This window comes from Periplaneta americana, chromosome 9, assembly GCF_040183065.1.
Source record: "Periplaneta americana isolate PAMFEO1 chromosome 9, P.americana_PAMFEO1_priV1, whole genome shotgun sequence".
Classification (NCBI taxonomy): Eukaryota; Metazoa; Arthropoda; class Insecta; order Blattodea; family Blattidae; genus Periplaneta; species Periplaneta americana.
The window spans coordinates 141,358,575-141,383,615 of NC_091125.1; the positions used below are offsets into that span (position 1 = coordinate 141,358,575).

At 35.9% G+C, this 25,041-nt stretch overlaps 1 protein-coding gene across 1 annotated transcript in view; it reads left to right on the forward strand.

Annotated features, from left to right (window-relative positions):
* Pdfr (Pigment-dispersing factor receptor) overlaps positions 1 to 25,041 on the forward strand; it is a 417,264-nt gene that overhangs the window by 347,993 nt on the left and 44,230 nt on the right. The window contains exon 6 of the mRNA XM_069836024.1: positions 1,711 to 1,882. Coding sequence (XP_069692125.1) covers positions 1,711 to 1,882 — 172 coding nt within the window. The remainder of the gene's footprint in view (positions 1 to 1,710; positions 1,883 to 25,041) is intronic.

Sequence of the window (25,041 nt, forward strand, 5' to 3'; positions counted from 1 at the left end):
TGGGATGATATTGGAAAAATAATTATTACTTAATGAAAAAGGCATGTTCCTAATAGTTTAAGTTACAGAGCTGTTCATTTTATTTCCAGTTTCAATCCAGAGTATTACAATGAAATAATACACTATAGCGTGAAATAACAACACCAGCTATTTCATGATCAATTCGGAAATGCCTACAAGTGAGCGATACTATAATAAAAATTCGAACGCGCCGAACGAATTTTTCGGGAAAGTGAGAGTCTACCTGTACTATTTGATCTAAATTATTAAAAAATCTAACGATCCTGACCCTTTTTTCTTCACCTATAAAAAGATGCAGTTCTAATGTTTGGCTTTCGTTATTATTATTATTATTATTATTATTATTATTATTATTATTATTATTATTATTATTATTATTATTATTTGGATGACGTGAACATTTTAGGAAAAAATCCACACAAACTGTTAGAGAAAACACGAGAATTTTACTTGAAACAAGTAAAGAGATAGGTTTGGAAGTTAATCCCAAAAAAAAGTATATGGTCAAGTCTTGTGACCAGAATATTGTACGAAATATAAATATAAAAATTCCAAATATACCCTTTGAACAGGTGGAAAAATTCAAATACCTTGGAGCAACACTAACAAATATAAATGATACTCGGGAGGAAATTGAATGCAGAATAAATATGGAAATGCCTGTTATTATTCGGTCGAGAAGCTTTTGTCATCCAGTCTGCTATCAAAAAACCTGAAAGTTACAATTTATAAAACAGTTATATTACCGGTTGTTCCTTATGGTTGTGGAACTTGGACTTTCATTTTGAGAGAGGAAGAGAGTTAATAATGTTCGAGAATAAGGTACTTAGGAAAATATTTGGGGCTAAGAGGGATGAAGTTACAGGAGAATGGATAAATTTACACAACGTAGAACTGCACGCATTGTATTCTTCGCCTGATATAATTAGGAATATTAAATCCATACGTTTGAGATGGGCTGGGCATGTAGTACGTATGGGCGAATCCAGAAATACATATAGAGTGTTAGTTGGGAGGCCGGAGGGAAAAATACCTATGGGGAAGCCGAGACGTAGATGGGAGAAAAATATAAAAATGGATTTGAGGGAGGTTGGGTATGATGCTAAGGACTGGAATAATCTTGCTCAGGACAGGGATCGATGGAGAGCTTATGTGAGAGCAGCAATGAACCTCCATGTTCCTTACAAGCCATTTGTAACTAAGTAAGTAAGTTGTAAGTAACAAATTTCTGCACGTTTAAAGGACATAACTAAAATTCTTTCAATCATTCATCACCATAATACCCTGCGCTCTTAAATTGACTGAGCATATTGGGAATTAAATCAATGGCTTTCCCAAAACACGCTATGAAATGTTTAATATAAAACAATTTTTATCTAAAAAAAAAGGAATCAAAAGCGAGCAGAATTGTAATGCACCTCATTGTTTGAAATATCCCAAAGAGTAATTCCCTGAAATTAATGACATTACCTACGGTTTATGCTGTATAATTAAGTATATAACTATGTGTTTGTCGAGCGAGGTAATAGAGATCGACAGTAAAGTATAATAAGTATATGGTTATGTAACTTAGACATAAATGTAGCTGATAATAACATGAGAAGCTAAAAAGTTTCGGAATGCATTGAAAAATAATAAATATAATGTAATCTTCTCAAGTCATGAAACAGTTTATTTTCTTGTCCACAGGAGCCTTAGAAATAACAGGACGCGAATACATAAGAACCTCTTCATCGCTATGGTGATACAAGTGGTAATAAGGCTCACGCTGTACATCGATCAGGCGGTGATCAGAGGTGCGAGCAGTGAACACCAAGCACCAGGCATTAGGAGTCATCATCGACAAGGAATAGACAACACGGTGAGTTGAAGGAACAGCAGTTCCAGGAATCCGATTAGCATTGTCTGCCTTCTCATGAATCTCAAACTTTATCATCTCCATTTTACATTCTTTCTATTAAAAATTGATGACTGTCTCATGTTCACATTAAGGAATAATAACCATAGCGTCCTGTGAATTGAATTGCCCAACTAAAGAACATAATATTTAAGATGTTACAAAACACCGAACTTAAAAAAAAAACGGTAATACTTATGAGTACGCACCGTACTATGTCCCAAGAGTCTACAAGGTTAAGTATCACTGGAGTATTTACTGTAGCGGAAGGTGTGCGTTAGGATGGAGTGAAAATATGAAGTTTATGGAATCAAAATGTGGAGTGATATCACAAAGAAGAATGCAAAATATATTTTCTGTAGCTTAATATTTAGAGGTGCCCCAAGAGCATCATATTTTGAAATTTTCACAAAATTTTGAGGTTAAAGTTTTTAGCGAGATTCTTCGGTGGTTTAATCTGAACAGGATACCAGGAACGTGTCTAAAATACATGTTAAAAGATTTTGTATATTTTTGATCCCCTTTTGTTTCATCTTGAAGTGTCACAGAAACCTCAATTTATAAGAAAATTTGGAATAATCACAAAACTCTTAGGTATGATGTAATTAATATAATAAAATTTATGGAAATTCGTTCTTCTTATTTTGCAAGGTATTTAAATCAGAATATCTCTAATATTAATACAAGAAATATGACCTTTTACCCTGTATTCGCAGCGCCAGAGGTGCTGAACCCATCATAATTATCTATCTATCACGACGTAATGAAATACTATCTATGGGTCAAAAATAAATTAAAATCTGACTTCATATCAAAAGAATCTACTGTTGGAGAGATTTCAGAAAGAGTTGCTATGAAAACTAAGGAAATCCAAATAAAGACATAAATTCCGAAAGTTAGTCATACAAGAATATTACAACTGATACGTGCTTACCATGATCAATACACGAACTAAATGAAGCCTTGTAAGAAACGACAAAGTGACGACAACTAAAATGACAACATTGCAAAATTAAAAAAAGAGGCAAACAAACTATTTAATTTGTACAGTTGCAAATGCAAAACAATTTAATACTGTAAGCCTAATTGTGATGAAGACCGCCGTGTTGTAAGCTGATTTGGATCAAAATTAACATTTTTTTGGTTTTTAGCTGAACTAATAAATTAAGAAAAAGTCGGTAGGTTAAGGAAGATCACAACTACAGGTGTGCAAATTATCATAGATGTAGATTGAATAGTTTCTGAGATAACTTAAGTGTACCTGAAGTTGCTAAATTTAACACAGCGAGGATAGGGCTTACAACCACCCCTTAAATATTTCGTTTGTAATGTGACAGCGACGTGAGATTCGAACTCACGACCAGCGTCCCGCAAGAGAGCAGATCGCGCGGGCTCCACGAAGCACTGAGGGACGGCGCGCGGCGGAGAGAAGAGAGGGGAAAGGGCCTACGCGCGAGGGGAGACTGCGCGCGCAGCTGCTACTTACGGAGTGAAGGGGGAACGAACCTTCCCGACTCTTCCAGAAGCCCGTCGAAGTGGAAAAATCGCGAATTCGAAGTTTCTCGGTTACGTTGCTGTGGTTATAAATTACGGACGCGAAGGAGTGTGTGTGTCATTCATGATTAGTTCAGTCAGTAAGCCAGTGAACAGAGCAAGCCAGTCTTGTGTACCGGAGTTCGACTCGAGTGTGCGTCCGCAACTGTGTCAGCATCCGAAGGCCTGAGTTCGAGTGCAGTGGACCGCAGTTGGAGGGACCTGAGTTCGAGTGCAGTGGACCGCAGTTGGAGGGACCTGAGTTCGAGTACAGTGAACTGTCTCTGAAGGTCTGTGGTTCGAGATTACTGTGAACTCGAGTGACTGAGCTAGAAGAACTGTGAACTGAGAACTGATAGTTCTGATTTGTAAATAGTGCTTTGTAAATATTAGTTAAGATTAACAGTTCATTGTTGTTCGTAATAGTCCAAGTAAATTGTCATTGCCGTCAGTGGAGTGCTATAACGAATACGGTGTTGAGTGAAAATCCTATTGTTGACGAGAGCGTTTAAGGTGAATTGTAGAAAGGAATTATTGTTGGAAGAATAAAATCCTATTGTTGAGTTGAAATAAATTTACAGTATTAACTTTACTCAAAGAGTATCCACTGAAATTAATGACATTACTTGCGGTTCACCCTGTATATTCTGCAATCATGTTAAAATATGTAAAATTATGTAGTATGGTGTGAAATATGTAATACACTATCTACCAAAAAGTAATTGTGCACTGTTTTTGCTCCTTTAGAACCTCGTGGTACCACCTCTTGTTGCTATAATAGACATGCTCTCCACTAGTTTGTGTAGGATATCCACTGGAATGCGTCGCCATTCCTCATCCAACATGGCACTCAGTTGGACAATGGAAGTTGGCCGCATCTCCCGAGACCTCAATCGCCGGTCCAATTCGTCCCAAAGGTGCTCAATGGGATTGAGATCAGGACTCTGTGCAGGCCAGTCCAACCGGTGAACATTATTGTCTGCATACCACTGCATAGTAGCCGCCGAAACATGGGGCCAACTTCCATTGTCCAACTGAGTGCCATGTTTCAAGAGGAATGGCGACGCATTCCAGTGGATATCCTACACAAACTAGTGAAGAGCATGCCTGACAGGGTGGCTGCTGTTATAGCAACAAGAGGTGGTACCACGAGGTTCTAAAGAGGCAAAAACAGTGCCCAATCACTTTTTGGTAGATAGTGTATTATACCAAATATGTGAAAAAATGTAAAATAAAATTTATGGACAACATTCCTACATGTTCAACTCGTTAATATTGTCTTTTATTCGTGTATAAATATGTAGCATTAAAATATGTAATTACATACAATCCGGGCTCTAGTTATAAGGTAATATAAAGGTTGCGTCAGAAAGAACGGATGGATTTCAAACTATCGATACGCAACGAGGAGAGAAATATAGTGAGGGGGACCACGACTGTTGGGTCAGCCAGAGAATGCAGTTTCAGTTGAGAACATGGTGTTGGTCTGGTGTACAACGTGCTTTCATCGTAGAGACATTTTTGAAAAATGAAGAGTCTGTGATCGCCACTCAGGACTCATTTCGACATCGGATGTCACGCTAGGATTCCAACTCGGAATACAATTTTGCGGTGGGAGGCTTCATTTCGTATCACAGGTTCAACATTAAAGAAGAAATCACCTGGACGAAATTCTATTGCACTGAGATTGTCCGAGGCTACGGTAAGATCTCGCGCCCTGCGACTTCTTTCTTGGGGACCATTTGAAGGCGTACGTTTGTAAACATCGATCACATACACTGGACGAACTGAAGACAGCGATTCGTGAAGAAATCGTGGCAATTGCACCAGCTATGACTGTGAAATTGATGGCGAACATCAGAAAACGCCTCGATGCCTGTATTGAAAGCCAAGGACATCATATGGATAATGTTGTTTTACATAAATAAACTGCATGTATTGGTGAATATGTTGATAACAATAAATTTTTGATTTGATGAATCTTTACAATTTTCTTGCCATGTGAAATCCATCCGTTCTTTCTGACGCACCCTGTATAAAAGCTTCACTAGTGTGAGAGATTTTGTAAAATTTCTAGAAATTCTTTAGTCCAGTAAGTAGGCATTAAAATTAAATTTACAGGTCCCGCAGTATAAAGATGGAACAGCCGGACTCGTTTATTTTCATGCAGCTCACAATCCTCTCATAAGAGGCTTAACCTGGGCGCTGCAAACAATAACACAAGAGCCTGAATGTCCGCTTTGTACACCGATTTTAATTAATATACATATATAAATGTACCCTGCCTAAGTCCGTGAATGGATAAATACATTCGTGGAAATCTTCTCTAGAATCACTAGTTTTAAAACTTCTTCATAAGACTTTCACTTTAAAGTCATTCATTACGTTATATAGAAGTGAGTTACAATTGCATACAAGACGCAATACCTTACCTTTGATTTTTATATGAGTTTCCAAGTCAGTGACCTTTTCTCTCTCTACCTTCAATATAATTTTAACAATCTTATTATCAAAGCTCGGAACTTGGGGACTTGTGTGTCGAGTGCATGAGTAAGGTTACAGGTACAACGTACACAAAGCTCACGCTGCAAGTGCTCAGGGACAGTCGTGTGTACTAAGAAAGTGGTCACATCGAATGACAGGAAGACGGACGAGGAAACGGTGTCGTGTCGAAGCCAATGACATTCAGATAATTAATTAGAGGTAAACGGTCTATTTGAAAATAAGAAAATACGTATTATTCGAATGGGTATTGTATATGTTTGAAAATATATTTCTTAAAATTTAGGTACAGAATTTCGTGGAGGAATTCTGAGGAGATTCATTATTTTCTTCGAATGGAGAGTTTATATTTTGTAACTTGTGTCAAACACAAACTAGAGATTGGAAACGGGCATTCATTGAAATACACTGTAGTCCCGTAAATCGGTGGAAAATTTGTCCATAGCCATGGATCAAGTCGTAGTGGAACCTTCCCTAGTAGTGACATAGAAATTAAAAACTATTTTCGAGACAAATTTAGGATACTTATCTTTCTCAGATACGACATCAGCCAGCAACTACTGAAAATCGAACAGGAAACAGTGACAGTGAAAACATTCAATACTTTATTTCGGCCTAAGACTTTATAATACAATTACAAACCATTTCCCAAATTTGAAATTTTTTTAAATTGAAGCTTTTAAAAAATAAATTTGTAAAATTATCCACGATATAATATAATATTAACAAATGTATTTTTTTTTACCTTTTATTTCTGTCTACTCTATTCTTGGTTTTATTGAATATCACTGGCTTCTGTCGAATTGTCAATTTATATTAAATGTGTATTTTTCACTCTTTTTCTCTTTCTTCTTTATTCTTGCGCTTGTGTTGTATTTATTTGTTTGAATTAAGTTACTTACTGTATTTAGTAAAGTGTCCTTGTAAATTTTATGTTATATTATTGTCTAAGACCACACCGTACACGAGCCTGGCTCTTACGGTAGTGGCAAGAAACATTTTTTTTATAAATGTAATTTGTATTCAGTAGGTAGCTAGTTAAAATAAATAAAATAAAATAAAATAATTTTCCTCCCGTCACTTCATGTGACGTGGAAATAAGTTTCTTTCGTTTAAAATCATGTTTAACTAACAGACGAAGAAGGTATGGGTTCGAAAAATATTCGAATGCATGTAGTCATACACTGTAATAAAATATACAGAGCAGAACTGTAAATTTGATATATTTCGCATGTTTATTTATATATATATATGCTATAAAATTACGTGTTTCAACCTATCATAATATTATCAATATGTTGTTCCAGCCAGGAACCACTTTTATAGCAGACCTTACAGTACCTCTGTGCTGGAAGCGGGAGTTTGTTGACATTGAAGTCCGGTCGCTTAGCCACGTTCAAAGACACAAGTCCCCAAGTTCCGAGCTTTGCTTATTATGATTATGACGGTCTGGGATTTTTCACTGACTGAATCCATAGTGATACTTGTGGCGGACAAGGTCGCAATTGGGGTTTTTCTTGGGATTCTTCCCCATATTACGCATCTACATCATTCCATCACCATTTCTCCATTTCATCATCATTCCATAGCATTCCCCGATCGCAGACTGGCGATGCACGTAGGAGGCTGTCTAAGGTACGAGGGGGGGTTGCCTGCTCGAAACCTGGGTACGCAGCGAACCTTAGTGTAGTCAGCCGATGTGGGTTTGGAATGCGCCTAGCTTGAAGGTTAGCGCAGTAGATCTTAACAGGTCGCAGTGCTGGGCCATAGTGTCCCTCCCCCGTAAATTTCATTTCATTCCATTCCATACTCTGAATTCTCCAAGGTAAAATAAATACATCTTGATTACACAACTTTTAACACTATATCACTTCGGAATATGTATTATATGTCTTTCTCGTGTTAAATTCTATCGTACCTGGTTAACATGTTTGCTTGTGTATTAAATGACTCGTATTATCTTGATTATACTCGTACATATTCCGAAGTGATATAGTATTGAAAGTTGTGTAATCAAGATGTGCTGTATAATCAAGACAATACGAGTCATTTAATACACAAGTAAACATGTTAACCAGGTACGATAAAATTTAACACGAGAAAGACATAAAATACATATTCCGAAGTAAAATAAATACAATACAGGATACATAACTAGTGATGAGAAATACAGGATGAACCGTAAGAAATGTCATTAATTTCAGGGGGTCATTCTTTGAGATACTTACTTACTACTTACTTACTTACTGGCTTTTAAGGAACCCGGAGGTTCATTGCCGCCCTCACATAAGCTCGTCATTGGTCCCTATCCTGAGCAAGATTAATCCAGTCTCTATCATCATATCCCAGCTCCCTCAAATCCATTTTAATATTATCTTCCCATCTACGTCTCGGCCTCCCTAAAGGTCTTTTTCCCTCCCGCCTCCCAACTAACATTCTATATGCATTTCTGGATTCGCCCATATGTGCTACATGTCCTGCCCATCTCAAACGTCTGGATGATAATAATAATAATAATAATAATAATAATAATAGTAGTAGTAGTAGTAGTAGTAGTAGTAGTAGTAGTAGTAGTAATAAATAGTGAAGTACAAAGCATACAATGAATACAATAATTTTAGGTACACAGTAAGGAAAATTATGATTATATATAGCTCAAGTTATCACATTATAGATATACCATTATCGGTAAACATGAAAACAAAAAGATAAATTAAAAGAATGTGAATACGTGGAAACATGCAATACAACACTTGTCATAATAGTAAGTTAGTTTGGCAACTCGTCTTAAGATAATTTTCTAACTTGGATTTGAAAGATTTCAATGTTCGGCAGCCCTTGACTTCAGGCGGCAGAGAGTTTCAGTGACGAGAGGTATCAACAGTGAAAGATGAGGAATACAGAGATGATGTGTGAAGTAGAATTTCTAGTGTGTTATCGCGTTGTGATCGAGTATTAATATTATGATAGCGAGAGAGGTTATGAGAAAGGGTTTTTCTTGGGGTTCTCCCGATTCTCCCCATATCAGGCATCTACATCATTCCGTCACCATTTCTCCATTTCGTCATAATTCCATAACATTCCCCGATCGCCGGCTGGCGAAGCACGGACGAGGCTTCCTAGGGACGAGGGGAATTGCCTGCTCGACACCTGGGTACGCAGCGAACCTTAGTGTAGTCAGCCGATGTGGGTTGGAAATGCGTCTAGCTTGAGGGTTAGCTCAATAGATTGTAACAGATCGCAGTGCTGGGCCATAGTGCCCCCCGTAAATTTCATTTCATTCCATATTCTGAATCCTCCAAGGTAAAAAAAAGTATATATAAAGAATTGGTCATAACTATAGTCCCGTCGCTCTTATTTCCGGCAGCCAATCACGTTGCAGGTCTACTACATTTAAACGTCTGCCTCTTGTGATTCGCTGATGATGACATCATGCATTTCGTAAGGCTCGATAAATACTTAATATAATCGCCCGCCATTTTGGCTCTTTCGTTGGCGGAAAGCACACGCGGACGTTATTTGCCGCTCAATTATTTGCTGAATTACAGTGCGTTTGATTTATTATCATAGGAGCTACGACATGATAATGTTTAACGGTGTGGCAAATATGTAGATTCCTCGTCTGGTAGCTAGGCAACGAAAGAACAAAAATTGCGAACGATACTCCTACCTAGACTTTATAGAGCCTTCACTTCCTAAGACGTAAGCAAAGAGGAGGAGTCACGCCGGGAATAACAGCGTCGCGACTATAGTGATGAAAAATACAGAGTGAACCGTAAGTAATGTCATTAATTTCAGGGGGTTATTCTTTGAGATATTTTAAACAAAAAAGTTTAATACAAGTTTTGTTGCTTTTGCTTCCTTTCCGAGATACAAATTATTTTATATGAAACATTTCATAGCCTGTTTTGGGAAAGCCATTGATTTAATTCCCAATATCCTAAGTCAATTTAAGAGAACAGTGTATTATGATAATAAATTATTAAAATAAATTTAGTTTTATCCTTTAAATGTGCAGAAATTTGATCCGAACAAATATAATATTTTAAAATTCCTTTACAGGACGAAAAGTTACATTTGTTCAGATCAAATTTCTGCATATTTAAAGGACAAAGTCAAAATTCTTTTAATAATTTATCATCATAATACCCTCCTCTCTTCAATTGACTGACCACATTGGAAATTAAATCAATGGCTTTCCCAAAACACTCTATTAAATATTTCATATAAAAGAATTTTTATCTCGAAAAGGAAACAAAAACGAGCAAAACTATATTAAACTTTTTTTGACATATCTCAAAGAATAGCCCCCTGAAACTGACAACATTACTTACGATTCAACCGATATTATGCAAATGCGTAATTCTATCGGAGCTGCATATCTCAATGAAACTTTGTTATTACATGTTTCATTAATTAAGATGATTGACTCAATGTTGTTCTTGCAAATATTTTTATTTTTTGGACGTTTGCGCATATTTCGACATTAAGAGCATATTTCAAATATATTTTAAATTTTTGTAGTAAAAACTGCTTTTTAATTTTTTGAAAGCACAATTTAAGTACCGTAGTTTGTACGTATTCCGCAAGTCAAATCGAGGACTTCGAAACAAATTTTGTTGAGGAATCGCTCTTCAGCTAAAGTATAGAATGATGGTCTACACCTGTGGAGTAACGGTCAGCGCGTCTGGCTGCGAAACCAGGTGGCCTGGATTCGAATCCCGGTAGGGCCAAGTTACCTGGTTGAGGTTTTTTCCGGTTTTTCCCCTCAACCCAATACGAGCAAATGCTGGGTAGCTTTCGGTGCTGGACCCGAACTCATTTGACCGACATTATCACTTTCATTTCAGTCAGACGCTAAATAACCTAGATGTTGATACAGCGTCGTAAACTAACCCAATAAAAAAAAAGATGGAGGAAACTAGCAAAGTGTTTCAAGGATACGATAGCGATATAAACATTGATTCTATCGCGTTGCCAGATTATATGTTTTGTCCCCTCACTTCATGTGATGTAGAGTAACACGTTTATTTTTTCCCGGATTATTCTTCGTTAAATGTTGACGTCTCGTATTGCTATGCATTCGGTTGCGCTACAGTTCAATTTTAACATGGGAAGTACAATAATAACTTCCTAGCTATCATTACAGTACAAATGAACAATTTTCTTGAAAAAAAATTATATGTTTAACAGTATGTGCCACATACGAGATACACTATTAGATTCGCAAAGTAGTTGTTCGCCTGATGATAGTAAGAAATACTGTATCATATTTCAGATTTGCTCCAGTAACGTCTTGAGACGTAGAAAGAATATTTTCAGAGTATAAATCTTGTTTTTATTTTTTTCTGAACATAAAAGGAGTATAATTTCTGAGTGTCCATTATATCACCTTCATCGAGATCAATTCCATATACCAACAGACTTATCAACAGTTCTAAACAACCCATCATTCAGTTAAAACTTAATTAATTTTTATGCTCGACCATGCCGAAATATAGTAATTATACACCTGGTAGCAGTCCTTTAATGCATGTCATTAAATACACCTATTCATTAAAGTTCAGCTGTTCAGCCAATGACAAGTCAGCTTTGTACCGTTATAAAACCGCAAGTATCGATTATTCTCGGATATGCAATCGAAAGACAATAGCGAAAAGTCACGGAGGCTGGAAGTCCAATACTGTCGCAGAAGGTTATGTTCTGTTACTATAACAATTAGCGTTAATTGTAAATAATATTCAAATAAATTCAATTTGTCATCTCGTTTTTCAATTCTAAATCAATTTACAGGTTATATCAGACTAATGTTCATCTTATTCTCTAACAAGGTCAATGACATTCGGCCTCGGAAAAAATCAATACTTTCGCGTCTGCGCACATCTCACAATTTAGGTCAGTTCGCACATAAGCATAAGAAGACCTAATTTTGAATAATTTCAAGTTAGAAATATGGTCGAGCATGAAAAGTCGTAAGAAACTTGTCTATAATGGTAATTAAGACGCTCGTATGAAAATTATGAAACTCGCTTGCGCTCGTTTCCTAAACAAACATACTTGCGTCTTAATTACTACCATTATAGGCTCGTTGCATAATGTACTATTTTAAAACTATACAAATGCATCTAAAATTATTATTGTAATACAGTAAACTCTATGTAAACTGTAAAAATTGTTTATGAATTGTCGCGCTATAACTTCCTAAGTTAAAGCGACATCTATACTAATAATAAATCTGTAGACAAATTTTTTCTGGTAATTTTCGATTTTCCAAAAATAATTGGTCCTAACATATATAATTAACCACCCTGAAACCGAAAATCTCGTTTTTGAAATTTTTGTTTGTATGTCTGTCTGTCTGTCTGTATGTTTGTTACCTTTTCACGCGATAATGGCTGAACGGATTTCGATGAAAATTGGAATATAAATTAAGTTCGTTGTAACTTAGATTTTAGGCTATATGGCATTCAAAATACTTTATTTAAAAGGGGGGTTATAAGGGGTCTGAATTAAATAAATCGAAATATCTCGCTTATTATTGATTTTTGTGAAAAATGTTTCATAACAAAAATTTCTTTAAACATCATTTCCGATAAGTTTTATTCTTTGAAAAATTTTGATAGGACTGATATTTAATTAGATAAATGAGTTTCAAAAATAAAATAACTGCTATCTAAGGCGGTGTAATGAAATAAACAAATGAATTCGTCTATAAGGGGCCTTGGTCAACAACAATCGAAAGCTATGAATCATAGCCTACAGAGAATGTTTCTGTGTTTGTATGAAGTAATATCGGAAACTAAATTAACCGATTTGTGTAATTAATTATTATTTCACCATTGGAAAGTGTAGTTTCTCTAGATGGACATAATGCTATAATGTTATTACAGTAACTTCGGAGTGAATTGAGGACAGGTAAGATTAAAATAGCTTCTTATGCACAAACAACTTGATAGGCTATTCTGTGTATTCGTTTCCTGTATTTCTTAAAATAATGTTTATCTCAGAGAATTAACGAACCACAAGAGTGTATTGATTTAGTATGCAGTAATAATATGTTAGCTTAGCATTCCATTATTTTATAACCCAAATTTTAACTATGCTCAATTGAATCATGCTAAAATACATAAAATACATAGGCCCTATGCATTAAATGCAATGCAAAAAAATTGGGTAATGAGCCAAGCAGATTATGTTGCGCTGTTGTAAAATAAAATTTGTTCCTCCTGAGATTCAAGAGCCCCCATAACAAATTAAAAACTTACTTATCGGTGTACATCCGTTATCAACACATTTTTATATAATATAATATAATATAATATAATATAATATAATATAATATAATATAATATAATATAATATAATATAATTTAAGTTAAGTTATTTGAAGGCTTCAGAACCATAGTGGCCCAAGCGCCATTTACTAAATACGTAGAAAACAAGGGTTAAAATTAAGTTATAATTCAATGAAAACATATAGCAAGTAAAATAAAGTATACACATTAAATCTAAATTATATGTCAGTCTTCATTAAAGTATGGCTGCATGTAGTAAAAATTAAGAAACATGTTAAAGGAATTGTCATTGCACCAAATGAGTGGTCTCTGGACCAAAATGATCGCATTTTAATTATTTAAATACAATTTAAATTAAGTAACATATTATCCTTCTATCAAACACGAATGTTCCCTGGATCAAATGTCCTATTTTAATTATGTAATTACTTTATATTTATTTCTAACGGGTGCAGCGGAGCGCACGGGTACGGCTAGCTAAATAAATAAATTTGAAAAGTGAGTATTTCCTTTGTTAAAATGGAAATGTTCATTGTTATTTGTTAAATGAGGCTAGAATCATTGTTGTATACTTTGTATGTTATTTTTATATGTATGGGTAAATTATTTTAGGTTGGGAGTTACGAAGTTCATAATTACAAATTATTGTTTCTTTTGTATTATTCGTTTAATATTTTCTTATTCTAAGGCCGTGGACGTTTGAAGCACAAGTTTGGTTACCACTCGGCTGTGTACATGTTTGACGTTCTAGTTCACTGACATAGACAGCTGCGCTACTAGACTAGTTTTCATTTGATAGAGATATAGTCCAATTTCACACAACTTAACAGTTTTGTTACACCTGACGCCAGCGTTTTTGGCGTGTGTCGTAGATATATATGCCCATTTGTGAGCATGTTGCTAGTGTAGCTGAGAATGGTACCACTTCCTATACACGACACATCAGCCATTTGTCAAACATAGTTGCCAGACTGACTGCGGCAAATTTAAAACACTCGAGCTTAACTTTCCCATTACTTATTTCACACGCCAAAAACGGTGACGCGAACTGTACTAACCTCCTAGCTCTGATCATGACACTTATAATTATATCTCTGAGTATTTTTTGTACTTTAGTATCTCGAAGTATGAGAACTAAAACACTGTTCTTTCAGCATCTTTATCAAGGTCTTTCAGAACAACTCCCCCTAAAATTTTGTAGAATTTTATGAAAAAAAAAAAAAGTATGAATATGGGCGTACATTACATAATATACGTGTATATTTAAGTATTAATCGTGGTTACGTGTCTGAGTACAATGATCCAGGTATAAAATTAACCTCTCTGTTACACAAAAGTTCTATAAATATTTCCTTTTTTTTTTTTAGTTCTATGAATGCTTACCCACAAGCAGCTCATCATTTCAATTATAAGCGCAAAGCGTCCAGCGTCAGTTACGTAACAGCCTGTTTTCAAAAGGCTTTTATTGTGACGTAATGTATTATATTTCGAAATCCACTTTTGTACTGATCTGAAAAGAAATAATTGGTTGTTGTGTAACAAACTTAAATTGGCTGTTAAAAATCCGTCAAAAGAGTGTGGGTTACAGTGGATTAAGGTGGAATATACAATATTATTAAACATATACCAGCCATTTTCGTGGGTTGGGATCCTGCCTAGAACGTGTATGATTTCCATTATCACTGTAATGCCCTGTTTTTTTAATATGCTAGGTTGGCCAATTTCTATACATACGAGGCTCAATACAGTATAATCGGCTCCACGGATGCACAGTGTTTGTTTAGTCAAAACTTAGAAATATAACCTGGAATACGAGGGTTGGTCGTAACTCATGGCAACTGTTATTATTTTTTGTGAATGAATGCGGACGTAATTCGCATTTTTTAAATAAGTATGAAATGGCAGGGTATGTGTATTAGTAGATCGCAGAGGTCTGCATCAGATGTTTTCGCTCGAGCGCCAAGTAGTTCATAGCATAATCAGACAGGTAGCGCACATGCATGATGGGTAAAATTGTCGCGAGCGATAAATCCTCGAACGGTATAAGCCGAGCGTTAGGCATTCGTTCTTGTTACAGTGATGAACTGTGTTGTAACATCACAGATGTTTATCATTTCAAAATTTTGCAGTGTTTAACTAACCTCTCCATAGTACAACTACAAAACTTGCTTTAAAATGTAATATAAATGTTGTAGGTAATTTCTTTTTTTCCACACAGGAGTGATTTTGTTTTTGCCACATCTGATAGATGTTATTGGATGTAAATGTAATTATTATAAACGGAGAACACAATCACGATAATGCAAGAACCGTATCAAGTTTTCTAGTAATAATAATAATCTCTAATATAATTAGTGTATCAATATTTGCGTCTGTAACAATTGTGCAGCATGATTATTCGTTTTATTATATTTTCTGTGACGTTATCTCTGTACTAATATTGTTATTAATCTACTGCTATATCAATAAAATTTTGTAAAACGTTTCTACATTGTCGCAGTATATAGGCGAACACTACAGTATGTATGGACCTATCATATTATATATGTGGTAAATCAAATATTGAATAATTATTAATTAGCAATAATAACTGTATATCGAAATTTTTCGTACTATTTTATTTATAACTTCGTGTTACTGTTTTGGTACTTTCCATTAGACTGTTCCATTAACGTTTGTCATGAACGCAGAAAATAAAGCCTTAATTTTACCGTGTGAGCAAAACATATGTGTATCTTATCTGTCGCCTTCCATACAAGATAAGACATGTCGGTGAGATGATCTTGCACTGTGCTTCTATTTATTACGAGCGTATCACGACCGATCTTATCTCGTTCGAGGGTGCGACATTCGACCGAGTTCAAGCGAGCGATTTCACTCCAATGCAGCACTCTACTAGATAGGGTAGGGATCAGACATCCTTAAATGACACATCATGCTACTTGAAAGGACAGTTTACAGTACGAGTACTAGAGGGTTTTTTTACTTTATTATTTAACAACTGCTGGGTTACTTAGCATCGATTAAATTGGTGATAGCGAGATGATATTTGACGAGATGAGGCCGAGGATTCGTCATAGATTACTTGATATTCGACTTACAGTTGTAAAAACTCAACCAGGTAATCAGCTCAAGCGCAACTCCGGATCAGAAGGCAAACGCGCTACACCGGTGACTATATTAGAGGGGTAGGATAGGTTAGGCTTCATTCATTCATAGGGTGATTTAGAGCAGCCGTGGCCAGAACGTGACTCGCGAGACATTGTGGCTTGCAGTGATATAGTACGTCCGCTCAAATGAGAGCCACTTGGAACTTGCGATTGGACACACTTACCGCAGGGAGCAAGTAGGCACGCGACTCTGAACAGGTTCCATGTAAACAATGCTGCGTTGCCATCTCTCCCTCCTGAAGACTAAAGTGAACCTTCCTGTGCGTCTTTAAATACAGAACTAAAACACGAACACCTATTCAGAGTCCGTTGAGTCACTATTTAAATCAATTACACAAGATTCCAAGCCAGCTTCTAAGGAGCGATAATCGCTTTCTTTTGTCTTTACATATTCGATATACTTTACCTAATGTTTTTTAGTATTAATGTCATCCATCACATTTGCTATTAAAGCACATACTTCTTGAACAGATTTATTTCCCAATGTATTTTCTGACCGGAGATTTCTCTTCAGTTCCGAACAAACGAATTCTATGGCATTGAGACAACAATGGTAAGGGGGGGGGGCAGTCGTAGTACAACATGGCCATATTTAGATGATAGTTCGTCAATTACATACATCTTTTTCTATGATGGCTACGTTTTTTGTTGCGCGAGTTACTTCTGTAGCGGCACTGGTATTTTTCAATGGTGTCCGGCACTTACCAGCATCGTCTTTAAAATACGTGTAAATACTAATAATAATTAACACTGCTCTTGTACAATCTTACCGCGTCCTAATGGCGATTGTGTGGGTTTACGTATACGACTATTGTTATTATCCGTTTTCCAAAAACGTCACATTATAAATACAATCATAATGTATGGAACACAAAAGCCACAGTATGCATTTACGGTATTCTGCCTTGTTCTCAGCTAACTGTACCTTTACTTGCGTGCTCGTCTGAAACCGAATACTATATGAACTTGTTCTCGGAGCACCGACTTAGATCTGTCAACAGCGCTGGCGTACCAACAACCAGCCGCGTGCTTCAAGACAAACACCTGACGCCTCCCGCTCAAGGTAGGTGCAAGTGGCTCTCATTTGAGCGGACGTACTATAGCTGTGCATTTCGCTTGCTTCTAAACTCTGTCCCCACCCTCTTACTCACTGGAGTCAAACTCCGTTCCATTTGTATTTGTCTCTTACCTGCGAGTGGCATATGTCTCTCTCGAAACCATGTATGACAGTTCCAAGTAGGATGGGAGGACGCATTTTTTTGCTGTCAATATGATGAGAATATTAAATGTATGATTTGTTCACAAGTATTACGAGGAAAACGGTTGTATAACATAAAACGGCATTATACTATATGTTACTGATGAAACATTAAAAGGTTAAGTGTTATTGTTGTTGTTATCATCATCATCATCATCATCATCATCATCATCATCTCTGTACGTCGACCCTTTTTCAGCAGATGTACGAATAATGCGGTTAGCTCTTCAATTTGAATTCACTGATTTACTATGTGATGTCAAATGAAAGCTAGATGTAAGGACTTGACAAATGTTTAACTTTCAAATCTTTGCCAAAAAATAAATATCCGAAGCTTCGGTCTTTCGCTTTCTCTGTTGAAGTCATGTTCGCTACAACTTACGTTTGTGAAAAATTATTTTCAACAATTAAAATAGTAAAAACCAAATTTAGATCACGACTGACAGATAAATACCTTCGTGATCAACTACGACTGGCAGTAAGTGACATAATTCCTGATTTTGAAACTTTGTCGCAGAGACATTCTGAAGACAGTTAATTTTAGGTTGTGATATTGTTCATTTATTGTTCATTTCTTTCTTCGTTACACGTACTAAACATTAGTTTGTAGCCTTGTACTGTATAAAATTATATTTAAGTGCTTGACGTAAGGAAAATGAAAATCCGTTAATAAGTCAGACATTTGCTTCACTTCCCCTTCGGGTGTCCGCCTCCCTCCGTAGGTGCTATGCACGTTGTAGGTTACACAATGGCTCGGCGCACGATTACATTTTCGCCACCGCTGATTTAGAGCCACGGAGGTTTTACGCAGCCGAATAAAGAATTTGTTGCAACATTTCAAGACTTATCGTCGTTTACTCGGATTTGATTTCAAGGATTTTCTCCGTAAACGCGTAACAACACATGTAAGTAGTTACGATGGACTTATACTCCTGATGTGCAGTTCTTAGAAGTTTGAAAGTATGCTTGAAAAGTTAAAAACTCTAGATTTCTGTATGTGAATTTTTACTAAATAATCTTCTGCGAGTATTTGTTATTATTTGTCCTGCTAGATTTCCGTAGCTTTCAACGTCATTTTGATGTCGCTCATGCCTCAGAGAGCTCAAAAGACGCTTTCTACTTTTTATGCTCCTCATTATCTGAACTTCACATACAAAACTCTCTCTCTCTCTCTTTGCGAATTGAGATTCTTCTTGGTCGCTTGATATGTTTGCCTCTGGACTGATGCCAATCAGAGTATTGCTTCATTCTTGAAAAGTTTCCGCAAGAGTCCCAACTGTGAAGTGGACGGTCCAGAACGTAAAACTTTCCTCTGGATTTCACATTTAAATACAATAAAAGCCACAAGCGACTTGCATGTTTATTTGCTCAGCTCTTCCCATCATTCATAATTCCAGAGTTCTTACAACATATTATTCTATTCAATTCTCCTTCAATGCCTCAGCTTTTTCTTCTTTTCCCTTCTGTTCATCAATCTCCCCTCCTTCAATTTCTATTCACTATATTTCTTATGCTTCTTCCTTCTTATGCCTTAAGCTTCTACTTTCTTTTTTCTTTCATTCCCTCCCTCTGTCTTCTTTTCTTTTTTCTTCCCTTTCTACCTTTTATGTTATTTGTCTAGAAATGTTCTACCTTTTTCCATTCGTTTGAAGAAAATTCCGTTCTTTCTTCGCCGCTCATTAATTCCTTTCATTTTTTATTTTTCTGTCCTCATATTTTCTTCCTCTTTCTTATTTCTCTACTCTCTTCTGCCTTTCTTCTTCTTTGCATTTCTTACATAAGACTTATATAAATGTTATTCTCTAACTCTTTCTTATTTATCTTGTATAATAATTTGTCTTCCTTTTCTTTCTTTATTATTTCTCTTCCTTTTCAATATCATTACAGTGTTAACTAATATGTGGGAAACATTTAGGAAATTGAGAGATGACGTAAAAACAAAAAAAAAAAAGTTTATGTAAATACATACACGGTTCAAAAAGGTTTCGGAATATATATTTTTTGCCGAAATGAATAACTGTATGTAGTATAGTCAGGGTTGTCAGATGTCCCGATTTGGTGGAACATGTCCCGATTTTCATTTACAAGTCCCAAGTCCCGCTTCGATTCGAGGCGGGACGCAAAAAGTCCCTACTTTAGAAAATTAACATCACTTGAATAATTTTATCGTTACGTAGTAAGTATTTTCTTCTAGGTCTAAATAATTACATTAAATATGAATTAATTTTCTTAACAATGTAGGTGTGCACATGGAAAAAAAAACAAACATTTTGGCAAGTGTAAGGTTTGTAGCAACGAATTCAGTGGTGAATATGATAGTTATAAACATTTAAATGAGACGTTAATCAGAAATGCATGGTCACAGAGAATGGACAGAAGCTTGTTGAAAATGCTGAAGTTCGGTGATAAATATATAGGAAGGTCTAAAAATGTATAGGCCTACTGTACGTTAAATGATGGGTTTGGAGCAGTAATATGCTAAGGCACAAACTAAATATGAACTCAGGTATAAATAAATTTTGTCAGTTATCAATTAATAAACATTGAAATTTAAATATTTTGTCGCATGTGATGAAAGACAGAGGTATGATTAAGTCACTTAAGTTAATAATTTGGCATAGGCCTAACATATTATAGCCACAAACTCTTCAGAAAGAGGCCAGAGAAACGTAATGTAACTTACTGCGAGATAAATATTGTTTGTACTTGGATAGCTGTATCTATAATATGTTTTTTTTATTCAAATTGCAATTTTGAGATTAGTATTACTTTCTTCAGCTGCGAGATATTTTTTTTTATTTTTGTTTATTTATTTATTTTGTATAGTCGTGAAAATGTCAAGTCTGCCCAAATTCATATCACTCTTTCTTTAAGACAAAACATAAGTCATATATAGTAAAAAAAGGATGTTCCTCCTTGGTAGATTTAAAATCTGGCAACCCTGGGTATAGTACTCCTATTTTTCTGTTTCTGGTGTTGGCATTATTCATGACGGCATTTACATAGAAGTTTCATGGTCATAGTCATTGTTGTTGTGTTGTTTATGTAATATTCGTTCGTCACATTTCAGAATATGGGATACAAAGCAACGCGCAACTATGAAATGTTGTGTGTGTGTGTTTTTTTATGCACAAATCTCCTTCAGAGACATCAAAAATGCTTGAAGAAGCTTATGGTGAAGCAGTTATGAAAAAAACGCAGGTCTATGCCTGGCATAAACGTTTTTCTGAAGGTCGACCAGAGTTCTGGCCGTCTTTGAAATGAGACGAATGAATATCACACAAACAGCAACAACTAGTTGCCACACAACAACAAGAACTATGATCATGAAACTTCTACATAAGTGACGCTTGTGAGATCAAAAATCACGCTTGATAAAAATACCTATTGAGCAAGTAAAAAACCTCAACTATTTATGTTATGAACTAAATGTAAATAATAAAGCAGAAAAAGACATAATCAAAAAAATATCAAAAGTTCAAAATATATGTGGTACCATTCATCGGACACTTAAAAACAAAACAAGAAAAGAAACCAGGTTAAAGTTTCATAAAACAATGATTGTACCCACTTTGCTCCACGGTTCCGAAACATTGGTATTTACACAGAAAATTGAGAGTAAAATATAGAGTGCAGAAATGAGATTTTTGAGAAATACAAAAGGATGCACAAGACTAGACAAACCAAGAAATCAATAAAAGCCATAAAAGATAAAATAAAAGATTACCGTGACAAGTAGTTACAACATATAAATAGAATGTCAGATACAACACTCCCTAAATTGTACTTTGAATATAAACCAATGGGAGTGAGAGATGTTGGAAGACCTAAAAAGCGTTGGCGAGATCAACTGTATGGTCGGAACAAGCAGATGCCTAATCCATGAAGTGGAGAAGAAGAAGATATTTGAAGAGTCCACTGCAAGAATGATGGATGTCACTTTCTTGTCGAAAATGAACCAAGACTGTCAATGCATAGCTTAAGACATATAGAATGTACATAGAGAGTTATATGGCATTAACACTGATAGTCATTGTCCAGTAATGATCGGAAAATCCCATTTCAAACTTACAATTGCTTCTCCTGCAAAATGTATTCCAAATGACATCTATTATTCTTGCAGTGGACTCTTCATTTGCGAAATCGCTTTCCTTTCGATTCAGTTAATTCATTCAAACGGCCTTTCTGCACGATAATGGCTAAGAGACTTCGGCATAATGACGTAATGGCAGAACCTACTTGAGTAGAGTAATTTTTTTCCGTAGGTTATTTTACGACGCTTTATCAACATCTTTGGTTATTTATCGTCTGAATGAGATGAAGGTGATAATGCCGGTGAAATGAGTCCGGGGTCCAGCACCGAAAGTTACCCAGCATTTCCTCAAATTTGGTTGAGGGAAAACCGCGGAAAAAACCTCAACTAGGTAACTTGTTCCGACCGGGAATCGAACCCGGGCCACCTGGTTTCGCGGTCAGACGCGCTGACAGTTACTCCACAGGTGTGGAGTTGAGTGGAGTAAGCCTACACGAGCCTTCATGCTCGGTCAGATAAGGTAAAAGACTGAGTAGGAGTAAGCGGACCCAGGCAAAGGGCTCTGACATATTAAGAGTAAAAAGCTCGTTCACAATAAACCGGGAACGGAAACGACAACGAGAACGGAAATATTGTTAAAATAAGTGTATTTATATGTGTCATTCACAAGTAACTATTGTGAATGCTCACATTTAAATACATTTATTTTAACATTATTTTCGTTCTCGTGTTCGTTCCCGGTTTATTGTGAACGAGCCTTAAGCGAATCTTGACCGAAAACAACTACTGTTTTGTACGGTTCTAGTAGAGACTTCATATTGTGAGTTCAGTGCTGTGTTCATTTCTGCAATTATGGTTCCTATTTAGCCTATATGTTTTGTTAACATATTGCTTAAAAACCTAAAGGTCCGCGTTCTAAGGAACATGTCTCAACAGCCTACGTCACATCCGAATCTAATCGATGCTCTACTTTACATAAAAGGCGCTCTAGTTACGCTGGTTGCCTACTTGCTACAAGTGTTCGGGATGAAGTCTCCTCAATCAATTCAAAGGGGGAAATTGAAGATCACTGTTAACACTTCTCAGCATCCTGCCCGAGGCCGATTAAAGTTTCCGATAGCAGTAATCGAAGCCTTGGATAACCTTTTGATTTAAACGTCGAGTATCATGCCTCACCATGGTCTATGAATGCAAGAATAACGCAAGTCTAAGCAGAATAAATTTAGCTAATTGTCACACTTCACGAAATCATTGTTAACGTGAACGTAATTAGTATCCAAATTACGAGTATTGTGCGAAAACATGTTAGCAGGCTTAATCTGACAAAAAATTAAATTTGAATAAATTATCATCTACCATTTTCAACATCTGCTTGGAGGATTTGGTGAAGAACTGTTTTCAAAACATGGAAGGGGTAAAAGCAGGAGGCAGAAGAATAAAGTGCATAAGATTTGCTGATGAATGATGTTGTTAACAGAAGAGGAAACGATACTATGGGATATGCTACTGGAGCTGAAAGACAGCTGTGACCACTATAAGATGAAGATAAATGCAATTAAGACGAAGACCATGGGTATAGCAAGAAAAATAAAGAAGGCAAACTTGCGAATTCTAAATAAGACAGTAGAGCAAGTGAACACCTTCAAATACTTGGGATCTATAAGCAGTAACATGAGCTGCTGTCAGGAAGTCAAAAGGAGGAATAGCAATGGCAAAGGAAGTTTTTAATAGAAAAAGGAGGATCTTCCGTGGACCTCTGGAAAAATAACTAAGGAAGAGACTAGTGAAGTGCTTTGTATTGTATGAGGGCAGAAACATAGACATTACGACGAAGCGAAGAGAAACAAATAGAAGCATTTGAAATGTGGATATGGAGAAGAATAGAGCGTGTGAAGTGGCAGACAGAATAAAAAAATGAAGTTGTATTGGAAAGAGTGGATGAAGAAAGAATGATGCTGAAACTGATCAGAAAGAGGAAAAGGAATCGGATGGGTCAATGGCTGAGAAGAAACTGCCTACTTAGGGGTGCACTAGAAGGAATGGTGAACGGGAGAAGAGTTCGGGGCAAAAGAAGATATCAGATGATAGACGACATTAAGATATATGGATCATATGCAGAGACTAAGAGGAAATATAAAATAGGAAAGATTGGAGAATGCTGGTTTGTAGTGAAAGATCTGCCCATGGGCAGAAACATGTATGTATATATTAGAGTAAAACCATTATATATTACTCGTAGTTTTGAAGATAAATGTATCAAAGTGTCGAATCAATTATGGGCCTATTTCAAGATAACACTATTTCTTTTATAAATTAAGAAAAGTAAATTTCCTTCAATCGTTACTCCATTTGTGTAGTCTTGTATGGTGAAGTGCGCCTGGTGTTCTGTCTCCCCTGCAAAACATTAGGCACAAATGCTTGAAAATAAGATATTCGGTCGGATGTTTAACCTTGCCGGTTGTTCTCCGACCGGTCGTATATAAACCGGTTCTAAGCGTTGTTGTGCAGCACTCTAGTCCCGACCTCTCAGATCCTTTTCCCTCTCAAATTTCTCTCTAGTCGGATGCATTCATTGTCAATTGTCAACATCATCCTAGACCGCCAGTTCCCCACTACTTTTTTTGAAATTGTCATCTCTTTTCCTTATTCTTTCTTCCACTTTCCATCTATCAACATCACTAGCACACAGAAAAATCCTATAAAAATGTGCCTAGTATTTAATTAGTGGCCTTGCGACGGTCTAATACGTTTAATTTATTCGTAATTAAATTTGTGCTTCACTGCGACATACGTGGTGTCATGGTAGGTAGGTTGACTTGTCACATAGGCCGTAATTTAATTAGCAGCGTGGTGGGTATTAGTTGCTAGTTTAAAACTGACGTGTGCAGAAATTTCTCCACAATAAAGGAAAAGCTTTCCATCCAGTTCTGTTTTTTTTATTATCCAATTTAATAAACCCTATTTCACTCTGAGGTATATTAGGGTTATAGTTGGTATCAAAATACATATTTTATAAGCAATAAACAATAATAAAATTATAATACAAAATTGTGGTCAAGGTTACAATTCACATGAATTATGTACAAGAATGCACCTTAATGAAAGAATGGGTCGTTTCATAAAGCCTCAAGGCATGTCTCTATATTTATATCTAATGGTTATAGGAAGAAAAAAAATATATATGTATATATATAATAGCTATTAAACATGTTATTTTAGAAGCAATAAATAGCTATACTAAGAGATGGCTTAAAATTTACGAATTAAATACATTATTAGTAACAACAATTGGCAATAATCAGATATTACAAGAAATGGCTCAAAATTAGAAA